This window comes from Marmota flaviventris, chromosome 3 (assembly GCF_047511675.1).
Source record: "Marmota flaviventris isolate mMarFla1 chromosome 3, mMarFla1.hap1, whole genome shotgun sequence".
NCBI lineage: Eukaryota > Metazoa > Chordata > Mammalia > Rodentia > Sciuridae > Marmota > Marmota flaviventris.
In genome coordinates this window covers 4,803,739-4,817,503 of record NC_092500.1, presented here as the reverse complement: position 1 = coordinate 4,817,503, position 13,765 = coordinate 4,803,739, and the positions used below count along the sequence as shown (strand labels likewise).

The window sequence follows — 13,765 nt, the reverse complement described above, 5'->3', positions numbered from 1 at the left end:
TCCTTGTCTCTGATGTTGGTGGAGCGAAGGAGTCCTGGTGAAAGAAGAACGGTTATGGGAACAAGAAAAGGGCCCACGCACAACACATGGACAGACAAACACAAGACAAACGGCCGGCGAACGGACATGGGACAAATGACAAACAGCAAGAAGACGCTGGAGAAATGACAAACAGCAGAACAGACACAGGACAAGCAACAATCGCTGAGATCACACAGGGAGACCTCTAGTGGGGCAGAGACCCCACAAACAGAACAAACGGCCGGCGAACTGACACTGGACAAATGACCAACAGCAGAAGACACTGGAGAGATGACCAACAGCAGAACAGACACAGGACAAGCAACAATCGCTGAGGTCACCCAGAGAGACCTCTAATGGGGCAGAGACCATGTCTCGTCCTGCCCCCAGACAGATGAGGCCTCGCAGGGAGGCCTCCAGTGGGCCCCAGATACAGACAGATGAGGTCTCACAGGGAGACCTCCAGGGAGACAGTGACAACATCTGTCCTGTCCCGGGGAAGGTGTAAGCGACTGCGTCCAATCTGACCTTTTCCCCCAGAGAAGAGTCGACTCACCAGAACTGACAGCCGGCAGGACGCTTTTCAGAGCGTCCTAGGATGGATTGCAGTCGTCCTCGGAGTGAGGCTGAGGAACGTCTCTCAGGAGCTCCCCTCTACTCCGGGGCCAAGGTCCAAAGGCCCGTCATTGGAGGCAAATTTGGCGTGAGGGTAGGGAAGAAATGGATCCCGGACGAGCCCCCAAATGTTATAGTTAAAGCTTTGTCCCAGGGTTTCATAAACTGACTTCCAGACCACTCACGTATAATGGAATCAAGCCTTTATTGAAGCACACCGGTGGCGGCTGACCAGAACATACAGCTGTTCCCCTGATCAGCCCCGAACAATTGCAAGGGCGCTCCTTATAAGCCTGAAAAGCGCAAAAGGGATGTTCAGGGGGTCTAGCCAATGCAAGCAAGCCAGGTTACAGAAGCAGGACAGTGCAGTCAGGCGGAGGGAAGCCTAACCAATCACAGTGATCCCAGTCACCCCAGTTACAGAAACAGAGCCCCGTTACCCTAGTTACAGAAACAATGCCCCATTAGGTAGTTCCGTGTTCTTAAAGGTTTCTATAGCAAAAGGAAAAGAACATCTTGCTCCAGTCATGACTCTTCTACTTGGCATGGTTGTTTTACAGGATGAAGTCACAAAACAAAATGGAGTCACATTTGCTCCTGCTATCACATTCCCCCATCCTGACCTCCACTCCCAAGGGCAGTGCTGCCCAGTACAACTGTGCATGTGGTGGGCATGTGCAGGACGGTCCTGTCTCGCCACCTGGGGGCGAATGTGGCAGTGCCACTGAGGAGCTGCAGGCTCCCCCCTCCTGGAGGGGGAAGTTGTTAAACTTCAACACCACGTGTGCCTGGTGGCCGCAGGCCTCGGGGGCTCCGGGAGGACAGGAGAGGGAGCAGCGTGCACACTGGGGTGGCCAGCTCTGGGCACTTTCTGTCCCAGATTCCCCTGGGGCCCCAGGATGCCCATGGAAGCCAGGCCTCGCTCTCCGACCCCACCTCAGCAGACTGACCGAGGCCTTAGCCCTGCACTGTCTGCTGGGTGGGGCCTCCGCGCCTGTCCCCAGGGCCTCTGCGCCTGTCCCCGGGGCCACTGCTGCTCCCTCACCTACGACAGGTGGGTGCTGCAGGTCTGTGGCCGGCTGCGGGGTCAGGAGGAGGGGTGACATCCAGGTGGCAGGAGGCGCTTTCAGGAAAGGAGGGGCCTGGTACCCCACCCGTCTGCCTCAGGGTGTCCCAGGATCTGGTGTCCCTCCCCTGCTGCCCAGTGGCCTTGGCACATGTCCCGAGTGTGCTTTCCTGTGTCTCGTGTTTGGTTGTGAGGGAAGCCATGGGTGTGGCAGCCAGGGCAGCCTGCTCCATCCGCCCCTCGTCCCCAAGCCAGGGCTGGGGGACAAGGAGGCTCAGGGGTCCGGAAGCCAGGGCTGTCCCCAGCACGTGACTTAGGCCCCTCCAAGCCTTGCTGAACCCCGGGGATCCTCCCGCTCAGCGCCAGGGAGTGGAGAGAGGAAGGCTGTGGGGCTCGGCCCTTCCTCCTGGCCACGGGTGTGGGTGGGGGGCTGCAGCAGGAGGGTCCGGCTGCAGAGTGTGCCCTACCTCCTGCCCCAGGTGGAGGCAGGCAAAGCCCCAGGGACCTCACCCTGACGCCGCCTGGCTGTTTTGGTCTCACTAAGCACCTGCTGTGAGCCCCGCCCCGAGTCTGGGTTCAGGGGACACGGCTCTCAAGAGCACCCGTGTGGCTCCTGCATGGAGCCGGCACAGATGTGTCAAGAGGCCATGCTGGACAGGGCTGACCTCAGGACTTCTGAGAGGGCCCTGTCCTGGATGCAAGGTCCTGTCCAGGGTGACTACTCTGGGCCACCTGCTGCCTCCAGGGCCCGGAGCTGGAGGGAAGCCCTGGGGTGGGGGTGTGGGGAGGAGGGACGCGCAGAGCAGCCGATGTGTCTGGATTGAAATCCCAGGGGCCACCAGCCAGCGGCGAGGCATGGCCCTGGGGACCTGAGCAGTGGGCCTCAGTCTTCCAGCGCACGGGCAGCCGGGAGGACCCCCTCGGTGACAAGCAGGGGAGCTCAGGGCTGCGCCTGGGGTTTCCCGGGAAGCTGGGCCGAGGCTGACGCCTGCGTGTGTTCCCACAGGGGACGACCGCTGCGGGAGACTCATTGTCACCTTCAGCTGCTGCCGGATGCCCCCCTCGCACGAGCTCGACCACCAGCGGCTGCTGGAGTAAGTGTGCCCCCCACCCCCCGCACTCCGTCCCCGCCCCACGCGCCACCCTCCCCACGTCTCCTGCCCCCGTCACCTCCCTCTGTTTTGTGCACTTGTGGGCACTGAGCTCTGATCTTCCTGAGCCTCCCCCAGGGCCATCTGGGGACAATCTGGTCACCAGGGCCACCATGGCCATCACCAGCTCCATCTGCACGGTGGGGGGCTGGTTGGCTTCCTCCTGGCCAGGCGAGTGCCCGCGCCCTCCCTGTGACGGGGTCCTGGATGTGGAGGGGACCCTCCAGGTGAGATGGCATAGACGGCCACCCTGCTCCTTCGAGGTGCACGGATCTCCCTGGGGCTGTGTGCGTGCCCCGTGGCTGCCGCATCAAAGGACGGCACCCTGCAGCCTAACGGGGCAGCACCCTGTCCTCCTGCCCCCGCCACATCCCTCCCACCCCTGCCTCCTGCGTCTTCCCGGGTCTGTTTGGTCTCCTCAAGACACCAGCCAGTGGCCTAGGCCACCCGTGTCCCACACGACCTCTCCTGGAGACCCAGTTTCCCACGAGGCGAGCCGTGTGCATTCTGGGTGGAATTGGGCCCTGTTTAAACCTGGGCTGGCTGCGCCCCACCCCCGTGTCCCCTGTGCCCGGGAGTTTGCTACCTGGGTACAGGGGTACGTGCTCACCGTGCCGACCCCACTGGGGGCCGCCCTGTGGTCTGCGTGGGGGCAAGGCTGGGGCTGTGGCCTGGACACAGGGAGGAGGTAGGGGTGGCCGTCTGAGGGGCTGCCCGAGGGCCCTGCACCACTCGCCCACACACCCAGAAGCGCACCAGATCCACAGCTGGTCCAGGAGGGCACCTGTCCCCTCCCTCCCTCAGCCAACCCTGGCCCATCTCCGGAGTGTCATGTGCCTGTGTGACAACAGAGGCCGCTGTGCCTGCTCCCTGCCTGGCCTGGCCCAGAGCACGGCCACTTGGGGGCCCACGCCTGCCACCACCCCCAGACCCCACTCCTCCCGTGAGGTCGCCCGGCTCACCCAACGACAGCCCAGTGAGGAGGGCCGTGGCCGGAGCCCCCAGCTCAAGATGAGCGCACGGCTGGTCCCGAAGCCCCTGGAGCACTCTGGGCTGCTGGTTCTGGGGAGACCCCTGACCCAAGGCCCAGTGTGGCCCGAGGGTCTGAGGACCTGCAGGGAGCAAGCCCTCAGGAGCCAGCACGGCCAGGTGCAGGTGGGCTGGGGCCTCCTGGGCACCAGGAGGGGTGAGTCAGCTCCTGGTGTCACAGGGCCATGGGCAAGGAGGGCCACCAGGTCCCCAGGCGTCTCCTCCTGGGACCTGTGATTAAGCACATTCCCGTGTCACACTAGCCTCCTTGACACAGGGGACCGGTGTGCCCAGGGCAGCGCTCTCTGGGGCCACTTCCTGCTGGAATGGGGTCAGGGTTGGTCATTCAACAAAGACAAAGGTGTCCCCAACACACAGGAAGCACGGGGTGGTGGCCAGGGCTAGGGGGAGGAGGAGAGGACGATCTTAGTAGGTCCAGGTGTCCCCTCCGGGACAATGAGACAGTTCTGGAGCTGAATACAGGTGGCAGCACCATGCGGTAAATGGACCTGGTGTCTCTGGGGTGCTCGTGTTAAAGTGGTTAATTTTATGCAAATTTCACCTCAGTTGGGAAAAAGCACCTGTGACAACAACCAGTTGGCACACCGGGCTCTTTGGGGGCCTAACCAGGGCACCTTTGTGGTTGGATGGGAGTGAGCGTGAGCTCCAGGCACAGTTGTGCAGGTTGTCCACTGCTCACGGGCACCCAATGGGGCTGCCACGCACTGTGCTCTCAGCCAATGCTGGAGAGCGCGCCCAGAGGAAGGGCTCACACACAGGCCCCAGAGCTTGTTGGTGTCCATAGGAAGGGCCCCGGAGCTTGTCCTTCCTCGGCCTTCATGGAGACATGACAGGCCGTACGCGGCCTCCCTCCATCGCTGGGCTTCCTGCGGCCAGATGCGGGCTCCTATTTTGAGACGGTGAAGAAGAGTCCGCGGCGTTGAAGTCCAACCCATGACTTAGCTGGTGACTTCCTGTGCTGAGTGCGGGCAGATGCCGCCGACCCCAGGAGCTCCTGAGCAGGAGGAGCTGGGGAGGACGGCACAGGCCGAGGACCGGGCACTCCAGGGGGGCTGGAGTGGGCTCATGGTGGGTCCCTCGTCCCCCTCCCTGGAGAAGGCGTCCAGGACGCAGAAGTGCCGTCCTTCGGCCTGGGGTGGCTCATGCCGCCATGGCTTCCTTGAGGGCGCTGGGGAGTAGGGTGGGGGTGGTGGCCTCCTCTCCTGGTGAGCACAGACCAGCAGGGGTCAGAGCTGCGCCATCTCACCCGGGCAGACAGGGTGGGAGCAGGCGCAGGTGGCAGCAGGTGGCTCTCGGGCAGGACAGGGTGGACTTGAGCCTGCTCAGTTGAGACCCCTGGCAAGGCCCCTGGCCAGAGCACCTCCAGGAGACTCAGGTGACCTGTGTGTAAGTGGGGACAGTAGTCCAGCCCACAGGGCCATCGGGAGCATCAGTGAGCAGACATGCGTTTGGATGGTTCTTCCTCTGGAGGGGCCTGAGGCTGCTTGGACTCAGCAAAGAGCTGACCTGCTCGGGCTCCACGGGGTCCTGGCGAGGAAGGGCGGTGGAGCACCTGCACACGGGCAGAGCTGCGGGTCCTCCTGGGGTCCACACAGCACCGCCCACGGCCTCAGAAGCTGGGCTGCCTTCCCTGGGCGCCACGGATGGGTTCACTCCAGGCAGGAATGACGTGGGGCGACACTGTGGGCTTGGTGACACTGTGGGCTTGGTGACTCTGTGGGCTTGGTGACATTGTGGGCTTGGTGACACTGTGGGCTTGGTGACACTGTGGGCTTGGTGACTCTGTGGGCTTGGTGACACTGTGGGCTTGGTGACTCTGTGGGCTTGCTGACTCTGTGGGCTTGGTGACACTGTGGGCTTGGTGACACTGTGGGCTTGGTGACATTGTGGGCTTGGTGACTCTGTGGGCTTGGTGACACTGTGGGCTTGGTGACATTGTGGGCTTGGTGACTCTGTGGGCTTGGTGACATTGTGGGCTTGGTGACTCTGTGGGCTTGGTGACATTGTGGGCTTGGTGACTCTGTGGATTTTGTGACATTGTGGGCTTGGTGACTCTGTGGGCTTGGTGACACTGTGGGCTTGGTGACATTGTGGGCTTGGTGACTCTGTGGGCTTGGTGACTCTGTGGGCTTGGTGACATTGTGGGCTTGGTGACTGTGGGCTTGGTGACATTGTGGGCTTGGTGACATTGTGGGCTTGGTGACTCTGTGGATTTGGTGACATTGTGGGCTTGGTGACTCTGTGGGCTTGGTGACACTGTGGGCTTGGTGACATTGTGGGCTTGGTGACTCTGTGGGCTTGGTGACACTGTGGGCTTGGTGACTCTGTGGGCTTGGTGACACTGTGGGCTTGGTGACTCTGTGGGCTTGGTGACGTTGTGGGCTTGGTGACTCTGTGGGCTTGGTGACTCTGTGGATTTGGTGACATTGTGGGCTTGGTGACTCTGTGGGCTTGGTGACACTGTGGGCTTGGTGACATTGTGGGCTTGGTGACTCTGTGGGCTTGGTGACTCTGTGGGCTTGGTGACATTGTGGGCTTGGTGACTGTGGGCTTGGTGACATTGTGGGCTTGGTGACTCTGTGGATTTGGTGACATTGTGGGCTTGGTGACTCTGTGGGCTTGGTGACACTGTGGGCTTGGTGACACTGTGGGCTTGGTGACTCTGTGGGCTTGGTGACATTGTGGGCTTGGTGACTGTGGGCTTGGTGACATTGTGGGCTTGGTGACATTGTGGGCTTGGTGACTCTGTGGATTTGGTGACATTGTGGGCTTGGTGACTCTGTGGGCTTGGTGACACTGTGGGCTTGGTGACACTGTGGGCTTGGTGACTCTGTGGGCTTGGTGACATTGTGGGCTAGGTGACTGTGGGCTTGGTGACATTGTGGGCTTGGTGACATTGTGGGCTTGGTGACTCTGTGGGCTTGGTGACATTGTGGGCTTGGTGACTCTGTGGGCTTGGTGACACTGTGGGCTTGGTGACATTGTGGGCTTGGTGACTCTGTGGGCTTGGTGACACTGTGGGCTTGGTGACTCTGTGGGCTTGGTGACACTGTGGGCTTGGTGACTCTGTGGGCTTGGTGACATTGTGGGCTTGGTGACTCTGTGGGCTTGGTGACTCTGTGGATTTGGTGACATTGTGGGCTTGGTGACTCTGTGGGCTTGGTGACACTGTGGGCTTGGTGACATTGTGGGCTTGGTGACTCTGTGGGCTTGGTGACACTGTGGGCTTGGTGACTCTGTGGGCTTGGTGACACTGTGGGCTTGGTGACTCTGTGGGCTTGGTGACACTGTGGGCTTGGTGACTCTGTGGGCTTGGTGACATTGTGGGCTTGGTGACTCTGTGGGCTTGGTGACTCTGTGGATTTGGTGACATTGTGGGCTTGGTGACACTGTGGGCTTGGTGACTCTGTGGGCTTGGTGACTCTGTGGGCTTGGTGACATTGTGGGCTTGGTGACTCTGTGGGCTTGGTGACACTGTGGGCTTGGTGACATTGTGGGCTTGGTGACTCTGTGCGCTTGGTGACATTGTGGGCTTGGTGACATTGTGGGCTTGGTGACTCTGTGGGCTTGGTGACATTGTGGGCTTGGTGACTCTGTGGATTTGGTGACATTTTGGGCTTGGTGACTCTGTGGGCTTGGTGACACTGTGGGCTTGGTGACATTGTGGGCTTGGTGACACTGTGGGCTTGGTGACTCTGTGGGCTTGGTGACACTGTGGGCTTGGTGACTCTGTGGGCTTGGCGACATTGTGGGCTTGGTGACTCTGTGGGCTTGGCGACATTGTGGGCTTGGTGACTCTGTGGGCTTGGCGACCCCATGAGCTTGGTGACCCCGTGAACTTGGCGTCAGGGCCAGCTGCCAAAGTGATGTGGGTGAAGCGAGGTCCCTCGCAGATGGCAGGATGAGGCCTTTCCGCGGTGGCCCGAGGACAGTGTTCTCCAGCTGCAGCGGGCGGATTGAGGGCCGTGCAGCCCTGACGTGATGGGAGGGAGGTCTGGCCAGTGACAGAGGACAGATGCTGGGAGGCTCCTCTGGGGAGGACGGCGCTTCGGCGGCCCAGCAGCATGGCGGTGCTGGCGCTGGGGAGGGCTGGGGAGCCGGGCAGCCCCGGCTGGAATCTCAGCCCATCCTCTGTGGCTGCTCTGACAATGACCCCAAACCCGGTGGCATAAGACAGAGCGGTGCTCTCCCAGGGTCCTGGTCCAGGTGCAGTCAGGGCTCTGGGGACCTACTCCCCCAGTCCCCCTGCAGCCCGTGACTGTCCCTCACCTCGTCTGCTTCCGGGCTGTGGGCAAGTCCTCCCTGGCCTGGTCCCTCACCCTCTCCACGGGGCCTTCTCCCGGCTGAGCCACCCTTCGTGTCCCTCTGTTAAGTGTGTGTGACGGCATCCAGAGTTCGCCCAGCTAATCCAGGACGAGCTCCTCCTCACGAGACCCTTGACTCAGCCACATCTGCAAAGACCTTTCTTCCAGATGAGTCACGTCCCGGGTTCTGGGGATGTGACGGGGATGTGTTTGGGGGGGTCATGCTTTGGCCTACCATGTCCACCTATCAGCTGTGTGACCTGGCAAGTGGCTTAACGTCTCTGAGCCTCATCGAGCAGTTGAGGGCTGGGCCCTGGCGTGTGGGGTCTCCAGTGGCTCTGGATGTGACCCTGTGTGGCCCGGTGCCGGCTCTGCCGGGTGGCCAGAGAAGCCGACGTGCCCTCCACGTGAGGGCGGGGAGGAGGCCCTCACGTCCATGTCTTGTGTGTTGTCCAGGTACCTGAAGTTCACGCTGGACCAGTACGTGGAGAACGATTACAGCCTCGTCTACTTCCACCACGGCCTCCACGGCGGGAACAAGCCGTCCCTGGGCTGGTTGCAGAGCGCCTACAAGGAGTTTGACAGGAAGTGCGTGCCAGCTCGGGCACTGGGCAGCCACCGTGTGGGCTGAGTGCGGCGGGTCACGGCGTAGAGTGGATGGGCGGCTGCTGGGTCTGGCTTTGGAAGTGGACAGCTTCCACCTGAGGAGGCGGCACAGCCCTGGGCAGTTAGGTCACGTGTCGGTGCCCAGCAGCTGGCTCTGTGCTGCGGGCTGTGACCAGGAACAACTCAAAGCAGAAGGTCACGTCACCAGATCCAGGTGGAGGCTGCCCGCCCAGCATGGGGGACCGTCCACACTCACACAAAGGCCACTGATAGGTGGCACGTCTGGCTGGGGAGAAGTGCTGATCCTGGTCAGCCATTTCGGGCCAGGGTCGGGGCCGGGGCCGGGGCCGGGCGGAAGGCCCTGGTCAAGTTCACTGTGTCAGATGGAAGCCGCTGGCCTGTGGGCTTCTGCTCGGGAAGGTGGACGGGCTGGGGCTCAGACCAGGCTCCGCACAAGCAGAAAGCTGGGCCCTAGGGTCAGCACTGTCAGGGCCGTGTTCAGTGGTGAGTCCCTGACGCCGCGCTGTGCAGAGGGCGCTCCAGCCCCGTCGGTCGGGTCAGGCGCTGGGGGCTTCCAGCCTGCCTCCGCCCACCCTGGCTTTCCTGCCGGCTTCTGGCCTGAGAGCTCTCCGCTGCCCCCGAGGGCGGGTGGTGGAGCTGGGCCTGGCCGAGGACCCAGAGGTCACTCCAGGCAGGAATGGCGTGGGGCAACCTGTGAGCTTGGCGACCCTGGGGTGCGGGCTTTGACGCCATCCCTGGGCGTGTCTTAGGCCGTGAACACCCTGCTGCTCACCCAGACCCAGATGCCCACTGTTGTCCCCGCCATGGTGACCGCACCGTGACCCAAGGGGTCGGCCTCTCACTGTGGGGGAGCGTGGGGGAGTGAGGGCCAGGGGGCCCGTGCAAGTCTGATTTTGAGAGCTGTTCCCAAGTCGCTCCAGGCCCCGGCCACCCTGCAGGGCAGCGCCGGCAGAGTGACCTCACCTTGCAAGCGTGCCTGTGGGGCGGACGGGGGTCCTGATCCCCCGAGAGTGAACCCCCGTTTCTGGCTCAGCATTCTTAAATGTTGGGGGGAGGCCCAAGACCCCGGCTGTGGCTCTGTCCCCGCTCCAGCTGGGAGGGACTCTGAGCCGCAGCCCAAGGGCCCCCTGGTCCCCTCCCCAGGTACAAGAAGAACCTGAAGGCGCTCTACGTGGTGCACCCCACCAGCTTCATCAAGGTCCTCTGGAAACTCTTCAAGCCGCTCATCAGGTGGGTGTCACTCTTGGCAAGGACAGGGGGGTCACCTTCACCGCAGGTCCCGCCTCTAGGCTGGCCACGGGTCTGGGCCCCCTGCCAGCCCAAGGGGTCTATGCTGAGTCGCAGCATGGCCCAGGGCGTGTGCACGACCCTCTGAGGGCCGTGGACAGGGGCGCTGGCCCCGGGTGCCTGAGGCGAGTGCCTGGATTTTACCCCCCGACCCCCGACCCGAGCACCCACACGGCACAGCTGCATTGGGGTCCCCAAGACCACACCCAAGTTCAGTCGTTGACCCGAGGGCCGTGGACACAGAGAAGCTGTCTTTCTTTCCATGTGGCCCAGCGCAGAGGAAGCCTGGGTAGGCTCAGAGTCGGCTGAGGGACAGCACCAGCCCCCGCTCCCCTCCACAGCGGCACGCTGCAGACAGTGCGTGACTTCGGGTGTGACATGTGGCACGGGGAGCGGGTGCTGCTCACTAGTGCAGCGTGGCCAATCCTCGGGGCCCAGGGGGTTTCTTGGGGTTGGTCCCGTAACCATGGAGTGACCTCCTGGCCGACTCAGTGACTCAGTTCCTGCGAGGTCAGATGTAGACAGCCCAAGCCCTGCCCAGAGCAAATGGCTGCTGTCCACCACCTGGTGTCCTCAGGTTGCAGACGCAAAGACCTTCTTATCAGATGTTCCAAAAGCTCAGAGGCCACCCCAGGAGCAGGGCAAGGGCCACTCCCTGCTCTGGAGCAGACAGGTTTGGACACTCGGCCTGTGGTCAGCCCCTCCTGCCGGCAGCCGGAGCCAACGGCATGAAGAGCTGGACCTGAGGCCTCAGCCGACCTCGTCCCCGGAGTCTGGACTCTTTCCCACCTGACGCTCTCAGTGTGGGTGGCCAGGCTCGGGGCTCTGCCAGGCCCCAGCGGCATCTCCTCGCCCCCCAGCTTGGCACCTGCATCAGGCGCCCACTGCCTGGAGCCACGTGGTGCAGCTGGGCAGGAACACACCCCAGGCCTGGCTTTTGCGGGCCACTCTGGCCTGGCCTGGACGGGCCCAGGCCAGGAGGGCCCAGGTGTGCCCTAGAGGTTGGGACATCGGCAGAGGAGGAGGAGTGTGTCCTGGAGGGTCAGGGGGACTCGGGAGGGCCTCCCAGGAGTGGCTAAGAGCAGGATTGCCTCCCAAGGGAGGTCACCCTTCCCCGGCCCTCTCTGGACACGTGGGCACAGATCCCACGGCCTTCCCTGCCTCCTCGGGGCCCTGACTGCCTTCCCCCAGCCGACCCTCCTGTGGTGGCCTGACAGCGTCCCTCCCCCCACGGTCATCGTGGTGGGCAGGTGTGGGGCTCTGTGCCCAGGTGGGGAGCCAGGTGGAGCTGGGTGGGTGACTTCCCGTTTCCTCAGCCGATATCCAGGAGGTAACCAGCCTCCAGAGACCTGGGCCCCTGGCCCTGGCACTGCCCACCGCGGGTCGTCTCCCCAGGGGCTGAGCCGCTGCATCTCGTCCTGCCCCCGGGGGCCTGTGTCTCTGTGTCAGCACACCCAGCCCTGGGGACCCTGGGCTGTCGGCCAGCAGCAGTTCTGGGGCCTGGGGACCCTCTTCACTGCAGCTGTCAGCTGAATAATGGCCCTAAGAACCTGCAAAGGCGTCACCTCCAGGGTACCAGGCACCTTGCAGAGGTGACCAAGGATCCCCCAGCTGGGCCTGAGGACGTCACAGGTCCCGATTTCCTGTCCCAGCCGAGGTCTGAGGGGGCAAAGTGCCGATGGAGGGGCTGGAGCTGCCGCTCTGCCAGCTGTGTGTGGGGTGGGGAGCCGCACCGCGGAGTGTGGACCCCAAAGGACAGAAGTGGACCCTGCCTCCCGGGGAGCCCACCCCGCACCTCTGTGACATCACCATCGAGACCTATGTGGCCCTCACCCACAGACCTGCAGGGAGTGAGTGGGTGGCATAGGCCGAGGTCTGTGGTCATTGGTTGCTGTGGCCACTGGGCACTGTCACAACTCCTGGCGGCTGGCCAGCCCCCCACCCATCACTCATATTCTGAAACCTCAAGGTCCCACTGCCCCGTCACTCACCCGTGGCCCGTGATCCCCGTGGTCGTGGGAGCAGGTGCACCCAGCCCCGCCCACTCCCCTGGGGCCCCACCCTGCCTTCCGAGGCTGGGGTGACCATGAGCCCACGGCTGCCCCTCTGCCTGCCCTCTCCATGGGCCCCACCCGTGTTCTGCAGAACGTGGCCTCGCTGGTCCTGCAGACACGGGTACCTTTGCACCCACGTGTGCCAGGCCCCAGCAAGGCCCCGTGACGTGGAGCCGGGTGAGAGGTCTGCAGAAATGAGCATCTGGACAGGCTCGGGGCTGGGGACGGGTCTTCAGGGGGCTCCGGGCTCCCCCGGTGTGGAGGGCTGACTGGGACTGAACTCTGTTACGAGGTCACAGACGCACTGTGTCACAGGGCCCAGGGCTGCTTGGCCGGGGGGGGGGGGTCTCCTCCCCCAGGAGGAGGGAACCGTGTGGCCCTGAGTCCCCAGGGCAGTGGACCCGAGTCAGGTCCTGGGGAACGGAGGAGGTTTCAAGGCCAGAGCTGACTTGGCTGGCCTCCTGGTCCCAGGCCTTCCCACCTGGCCACCTGCTGGAAGTGAGGTCCCTGTGGGTTTGTGATGGGCCAGGAGCAGTGCCCAGGGGGCCTCTGACAGATTTAACAGCGAGAAAGCCAGTGCTGGTCACCCTGCGGTCCAGGGTCAGCTTCAGACGTTCCAACTCCAGGTGCTGCCACTCGCCTTAGGAAGCCCAAAGGTTCTAGAGACCTCGAAGGTCTTCAGGGGACACGGCAAGGTCCCCTGTGCCTGAGGTTGGCCACCGTGGCCTGGGATGGTTCTGGAGCCACATTTCCTGGGTCACCTCTGTCCTGCTGGCCACCCACTGCTCTGGATGAGAGATGCAGCCGCTCTGCCTGGGCTTCCCCATGTGGCCAGAAACACCACTTAAATCACTCCATTGTTACAACAATGACCTGGGGAACCTTTGGAATAGGACTTGCTGGGCCCTAGCAAATGTTCATTGTTAGGGCTGGTATTGTTTAATCTTTTAATTATCCTTTTTTCTTTGATTTAATTACAACATCTACTGCACCTTATGTGCCAGGCGCCCCCAGACATCCTCTGAAGTTAACCATATTTTCCCTATTTCAAACAAGAGAAGGTTGATGCTCAGAGAGGTTGAGCAGCCTGCTCTAGGTCACACAGTATGGGCGGGGGCTGGGATTCCAAGTCTAGCCTGGGTCCTTCCACCCCTCATCCTGCCTCAGGAATCAGGGTTGGGGGCCCTGGAGCCAGGACTGGGTTATGCTGCCTGTTGGCTGTGTGTCACTGGGCAGTAATATGACCTCTCTGAGCCCTGGAGTCATTTGAAGATGTATGAATCTGGCAGGTGGCAAGGACACTCTGTGGGACCCTCCACCCCTAGTGCTGGAACCCAGAGAAGCCCTGTCCTTTGTGTGCATTACTCCCAGCACTTGGTGGCTCTTCAGCCACCTGGCCTTCAGTCCGGGTCCCCAGCCTCCAGCAGAATAGCAACCTTGAGTTCAGGGTCCCGCCAAGTCACCCTGTAAAACCCACCAGGGGCCAGGGACCCAGCGCTGCTTCTCCCTCCTCCACTAGGGGGAGCCCGTGCACACAGATGGGCCTCCCTCTGGTCCCCTGCAGGTGGGACAGGCTCAGGCCACCAGCCC

The 13,765-nt window shown here is 62.5% G+C and overlaps 1 protein-coding gene across 1 annotated transcript in view; it reads left to right on the top strand.

Annotated features, from left to right (window-relative positions):
* Positions 1-13,765, top strand: part of Arhgap8 (Rho GTPase activating protein 8) — a 58,298-nt gene that overhangs the window by 21,422 nt on the left and 23,111 nt on the right. The window contains exons 3-5 of the mRNA XM_071609399.1: positions 2,709-2,796; positions 8,664-8,795; positions 9,978-10,064. Of these exons, the coding sequence (XP_071465500.1) occupies positions 2,709-2,796; positions 8,664-8,795; positions 9,978-10,064 (307 nt within the window). The remainder of the gene's footprint in view (positions 1-2,708; positions 2,797-8,663; positions 8,796-9,977; positions 10,065-13,765) is intronic.